We start from the raw sequence: 6,736 nt of genomic DNA on the forward strand, positions 1-6,736 counted from the left end.
GAAAGCCAAGAATACAGTTAGAGACAGAGGAAGCTCTGTTTGTCCTGTCAAGAAAAGCCACTGGAAAACATTAAGAGGAATAATCACACTAGGAAGAGGTGAGAGATCATTCAGAGAGACCTTGTCACCATTTCTGAGTCTTCAGTAAGACAGTCAGTAAGCCTCCCCCTCTCCACCCACCCACCATTTTGAAGTTACCATTCATATTTTCTTTGCCTTTTTTCAAAATGTTTCTGGTTATGTTTCTTTTAGTTAGACACTGGTAATCAAAGAAAAATTGCAGATAATAAGCATGCTTAGTAATGACAGACACTAAAATGGAATATGACCTGTCACTTCTGTCTCTTAAACGGGATTTTCGTCTGAAATGTATTCTTCTATAAAATGACATTGTGTGCTACATTTGATACTTTCTTCTCATATCAGTAAACATCATCTAGTCTGATGATGAATTTAAGAGGGATTTTTAACTTGGTTGCTGCTATCTTTTCCAAAGTTACCAACTGTAATAAATTCCGAAAGCCAAATTACACCTTCTGCTACCAAAAACTACTGCCAATCTAGTAATCTCTGTTTATACCTTTATATATGGTATGTTTATATATATTTATAAAATGGAAGGATTTTTTCAGTTAGGATCTTTGAACTCCCCAAGAGGAGTGAGAATCCAGCTCAGTACTGCCAAAATGTCTGGATCCTGGGAGGAGTGAAAAATTGAACCTGATGCCATCTGGTGCAATGTCACATGCATTACAAGGGAAGATACATTGAGTAATAAATTAACATATATTAAAAATAAAATTTTAGAGTAGCATTATTATTTAAAAAAAAAAATAAAGAAAAAAAGAAAAAAAAAAGAAAATCCTATAAGAATAAGTGCAAGGGTTATCAAGAGCCAGACTCTGGAAAATTAAAAACCCACACTGACTTACCCTGAAACAGTAAGAGGTCTAAAAGCTGGAGCCTGTATTTGTAATCTTTTTAACCAGTCTCCTAAATGACTTAAGCATTTGCTATCAAACAGACTTTACTGGTATAATTGTAGTAGCCACCTTCTGGGGGACAGAGATCACTTGAAATAAGCTTGCTTTTGATTATTGGGGGCTACTGGGTAATCCAGGTTTATGCTGTGAAGATCAAAGGCTTTAGGCGCTTCAGTTGGATGAGCCCTTTTGACTGTTTTAATCATTCATTTTACAAAAATACCTGTTTGCTAGATCTGTAGATATCTCCTCTGTATATCTGTGACCCTTTTGAAAAAAACCTCAAGGTAGGTAAAATAGAAACAGTAATTTGGTCTTTGCGCTATGGACTACGGTTCTTATTATAGGAGACTGAAATCCAGATCATGCTGGTTTTTTTCTCCATATGTGCTCTGTCGTAACTAGCAGAATATATTAAATCTACTTCTGTGTACATTTTTTGTGTGATATAGCTGTGTTATATTGCCATGATATCTGCACATTCGCAGAGGAGCAACATCTACAGTTGTTCATCTAGTCTTAAGTGTTTCCACACAACTCCATGTACTCTGTGCTTTTTGTGTGGTTAGGTTTTGAACCCTCAGCCTACTCAGATCAGTTGCTAATCAGCTGTGGATTAAACTGCAGAGCATTTAGCACAAATGTATGCACATTTCTGGACCCACACAGTTTACTTTGTCTTTAGTCATTATGATATAGGGTCCTGTCTCAGTGCTAAAAAGTAATGCTGACTGGTTTGATGAGGTGCAACCCAGTTAAAAGCTACACATTTATCTTGCCACAGGTAAGCTCCTGAGAGGATTTGATCCTGTTTATCCCAAGAGTCTTTGGATTGACACAAAAACATTCTGCAATGGACTTCCTTTTCATATGGTTTTTGACAAAGAGGTAGGACAAGCATGTGGTAAGGGCCTTCAGTTTGCATAAACCGTATAGTATCTTCTGGTTTGACTGTCCTACAGTTCACTGCTGTGTGTGCTCTGTATACAGCACACACTCATTTGTAGGATTTGCAGAAGTGCTCTGTCCAGAGACACAGAATGATAGGAAGTCACTCATAATAATTGGATCTGGATCATTTCAGAGAGGAATCTCCTTTGAATTTATTGAGATTACCATGTCTGAAACAGCTGCAGATATACCAGCAAGGTTTGTTGCAGCAGGCTATTCATTACCAAACACTGAACAGAATTTTCTGAGGTTTCTGGCCACCTTCCTGTCCTTGGATGTGCCAGAGACATGACCCATCCTTTAGACTGCTCTGTACTTTTGTACTTGAAGCTAGTCACCCTCTCTTCCCAGTTTACTAATCTATCCAGAGGATTTTGTAAGGCTTTGCTGCCAGCTGAGGCTCTACATGCTCCTACTGGGAAAAGCCAGCTACCTACTAAATTGGGCAGCATGCAACCCCATCTAATAGGAACTAGACCCAAAAATCTCTGTATCTTCCAGGGAAGGATTGAGTCTCCTCTCCTGTGCACACATACTCTGCAGCAGTGGAATTGTCCTTCCCTTGGCAGGGACTGCCCTGTGCCTGTTTTCCAACCAGCCTGAGTTCTCACCATGCTACAGTTCCTCTTGCTCACAATTCTGTGAGCTTAAGACAGGCACAAAGAAAGGAGAAGCTGAGAATAGGACAGCAGAAGAAAGATGAATACAGCCACTCAGGGCACATGTTTTGGCATCACACTGATAGAGATTCCACAGCACATAGTCCACTTTGTGCCACTGTCCACATTAGCCGAAGTTCAGAGTTTAAAACCTTTCAGCACATCCAGTCTGTATAATTTGATGAAATTACTGGTGTGGAGACAGGGCAAGTCCTGCATACATTACTGGTAGCTCAGCCAGAGCTTCAGTAACTCTGATGACAAGCATTGAAGGCAGGGCGGACATTTCTGCAGGAGTTATGGTCATGTATGGTCAGCAGGCTAAAAGAGAATAACTAAACCTTTACACAGCAATGGTTAAAGGAAGGTAACCAATGGCATCCATTAGAAAATTAACATTTGCAAGACGGTTTATGCCATAGTTAATTTCTTTCTGGAATGCAGGACACACTCTGGTATTGCTAATTTTCACTTGCAGGTATCTGTAAAGCTATTTGTTAGGCCTGCACAAAGGCAAGCGGGGGTGATAGCAGAAAGCTCTGTTTTCTTGTTAACTATTGAAAGGGAAGAGCATTTGGATAACAACATTCCTTTTGGGGGGCTTTGTCTTGCTATGAAGGATGCTCATTCAGAGTTTTGTGGTAAAACACTAGTAAGATAGAAACTTTGCTCAGAAATAAGCTATGTAGTATAGCAAGCCTAAGTGTATGTAAATGTATAAACAATGATCAGCTATAGTTTGGCCTGAACCCAAACAGGATATGAATTATAACACACTGTCTGTATTTTCTTTTTAAGCTCAGAGTGAAGCAGGCTGGGGTGAGCATCCAAAAGATTGTACCTGGCCTTCAGACCATGGGCGTCTGCTTGGATCACTATTTCAGTATTGTTCACCCAGAAGTACCCTTCACCATCTCTAGCATTCAGAAATTCATCAACAGCCAATTTGTTTTCCAGACTAGAAGAGAGATGATGCCAGAGTCATGGAAACAACGGCCAATGCTAGAGCTGAGAGGTACTTCACTGTTTTCACAGCAGAAGTGTTCATATTAAATCAGGAATTATGCTGGAGTTGAACTAATGCCTTTCTGTACACTCCTGGCTTAACTTAAATCCTATAAATGGCTTTGTCTTTATGCAGTGAGGAGATTACATGGTTCTGTTTAGAGACAGTACTATAAGATACTTGTAGACAAATTCAGCTATTACCTCACCAGATTTTGAAGGCTTTCAGTCAGAAGTAACAACTGTGTTTCCATTTGAAAGGCTTAGAAGGACAGTGTTTTCCTAATGCTGCAAAACCATCTTTGAAGGTTCCCTGAGTAACAGGGGCAAGACCAAGGGAAGATTAGATTGTTTTCTGAACCACCTCTAGTCTCAGTTATTCAGAGTCGCAGAACTAACTCAACTCCAGTTGAGTTTGGAAGGGACCTCTGGAGATTGTCTAGTCCATCCCCACCCAAAGCAGGATCAACTAGAGCAGGTTACTTAGGATGGTGTCTAGTTGGGTTTTGAGTATGTTCAAGGATGGAGACTCCACAACCTCCCTAGGTGACCCATTCCAGTATTCAACCACCCTTACATTTAAAAGGTTTTTTCTTATGTTTAAATGGAATTCCTGCATTTCAGTTAATGTCCGTTGTCTTTTGTCCTTTCATTGGATAACACTAAGAAAAGTATTTTTTACTCCCTCCTATGAGGTTATTTATACATATTGATAAGCTCCCTCTTGAGACTTGCCTTCTCTAGGCTGAACAACCCCAGCTCTCTCAGGTTCTCCTTATATGACAGATGCTCCAAGCCTTCCCAGGTCTTCCATCCTTTACTTCTTGAAAATAGGAGTGACATTTACTTTCTTCCAGCCCTCAGGAACATCCCCTAGTCACCATGACTTTCAAAACTAAATGACACTGGCCAGCTCCCTCAGCACTCCTGGATGCATCACACCAGGTCTCGTGGACTTCTGTATATGAAATCTATTTAAATGTGTACTAACCTGAGCGTCCTGTGCTGATAGTTGGTCTTCATCACTCCAGACTTTTTCTACTGGTCTCAGGGCCCTCAGATTCCTGAAGGGTCATTCTTACCAGTAAAGACTGAAGCAAAGAAGGCACTGAGTACCTTAGACTTTTCCATATCCTTTCTCAACAGACCCCTTGCCCCATTCATCAGCAGGCCTGTGTTTTCACTAGTCTTCTTTTTGATGCTCATATACCTGTAGAATCCCTTCTTGTTCCTCAAAAGATGCAACTCCAGGTGGGTTTTGTCTTTTTCAGCCCTGTCTTTTCCTCCAGGATAACCTGACACAGACTTCACCTCTTGTATTCTTTGTTTTTTATATCTGAGTTTAGCCAGGAGCTCCTTGTTCACCCATTCAGGCCCCTTCCATGTACTGCACATTAGGATAGACCATTCCTGAACTTGGAAGAGGAAATCCTTGGAAATCAATCAGCTCTTCTGGACCCTTCTTCTTTCCAAGACTGTATCCCATGGGATTCTTCCAAGCAGATCTCTGAATGGGACAAAGTTCAGTCTCCTGTAGTCCAGGGTTGTGATCTTGCTCTTTTGCCTTATTCACTCCTCTCAGGTTCCTGCACTCCATCACTGCACAGTCATTGCAACCAAAGCTGCGCCCAGCTTTCACATCCATAGTTCTTCACTGTTTCTAAGTATAAGGTCTAACAGGACATCACCCCTCATCAGGAAACTTACCTGTGTCAATGCCCCAGTGCACTCCAGAAACCTCTTGAACTGCTTGTACCCTGCTGCGTTGTCTGTCCAACAGATATCGAAGTATCTAAATTCCACCATGAAGCTTCCTGCACTTGTGTTAATAAGGTCTCGTCTACTTGTTCTTCCATAGCAGCACATCTGTAGAAGACACCTGTAACAGTCTCACTCACATTGGTCCACCTCTACTCCTTATCTAGAAGCTCTCAGCTGGCTCATCATCCAGCCCTAGGCAGAGCTCTGTGCATTTCCCTTGCTCTCTCATATAAAAGGCAGCTTCCCCTCCTTGCCAGCCTGCCCTTTCTAAAGAGTCTGCATTCACCCTTTGCAGTCCTCCAAGTACCCACCAAGCCTCTATCATCCCCTTGAAACTGCACACTGACCTCTAGTTCCTCCTGGCTTTTCCCCATGCTGTGCACACTTGTGCACAGGCACCTCAGAGAGTCATGCCCATTCCCAGAAAAGGTTTCCCCATAATGCTGCTCTGTGTTTTTCTTTGCAGAGGTTAGAACCAAATCGATAATGTCAGGCATTACTCTGGAGTGATGGGACACAGTGCCAGCCTTCAGAGCCAGCTTCTTGTGGAGCCACCAGGCCCAGCACGGAGATGCACTGAGCTGTGTAAAAGTAACTGTCCAGGTCTCACCTCCCCATAGATCTACATGTCAGCCTGTGCACCTGACACAGAATCACTTTGCACTGCTTAAGAATGTGCTTTGCCAAAGGAATTACTACTTTGCACATGGAACATCATGTTAAACCCAGCCACCCAGCGCAGGCAATGCCAGTTCACAGATCTTGGGTTGCACCTTTGGCACGTACAGACAATAGTGAAACGTGGGGTGAGCATTCCCATGATAATACAATGTAAATATCACTCCTGCCAGCGCCCTATTCCTGTCTGCTGGGCAAGGAGGGGCAGGGGATGAGGGAAGTGCTTAGGGACAAAGTCCTGATAACATTGCTACAGCTGAAGGAAAGAAATGGCTTCCCCCATGCCTCCATGCATTTTGATTCCTAAAATGTGAATACATGATTCATTCTTAATTTATGCCTTTGAGGGGGGTTATGTGCTGCTGGCGGGGTTTCAAGTGTGGGTAAAAATAGATTAGTTAGTTAGCTGTGCTTTTAGTTTTTGTAGTCACATTTTCAGATCCTGATTTCTGTACTCACCCCCTGCCCCCTCCACCCCCCACTGTTACATAAGAATTTACAAACTGAAATTATTTTATTTGCTTGATTTTTCTGAGAGGAATAAGTTTGGAATGATTCTCTGCTGTGTGCAATTAACTATAATGACATTTGGTTTAAGTGTTCTGTGACCTCAATTTTTGCTTCTCTGAACTATGTAACATGACCTAATTTTCCCTTCTCTCCTTTCGCCTTTACATAATGAGTGTCAAATCTGGCATT

The 6,736-nt window shown here is 41.8% G+C and overlaps 1 protein-coding gene across 1 annotated transcript in view; it reads left to right on the forward strand.

Moving 5' to 3' along the window:
• The window catches only part of LOC104405825 (guanylate cyclase soluble subunit beta-2-like), a 17,662-nt gene that overhangs the window by 3,344 nt on the left and 7,582 nt on the right, over window positions 1-6,736 (forward strand). Inside the window, exons 6-8 of the mRNA XM_010014657.1 lie at window positions 1-98; window positions 1,768-1,871; window positions 3,392-3,608. The exon at window positions 1-98 is cut by the window's left edge and continues 8 nt beyond it. Coding sequence (XP_010012959.1) covers window positions 1-98; window positions 1,768-1,871; window positions 3,392-3,608 — 419 coding nt within the window. The remainder of the gene's footprint in view (window positions 99-1,767; window positions 1,872-3,391; window positions 3,609-6,736) is intronic.

Source organism: Nestor notabilis, unplaced genomic scaffold, assembly GCF_000696875.1.
Source record: "Nestor notabilis isolate BGI_N333 unplaced genomic scaffold, ASM69687v1 scaffold7635, whole genome shotgun sequence".
Classification (NCBI taxonomy): Eukaryota; Metazoa; Chordata; class Aves; order Psittaciformes; family Psittacidae; genus Nestor; species Nestor notabilis.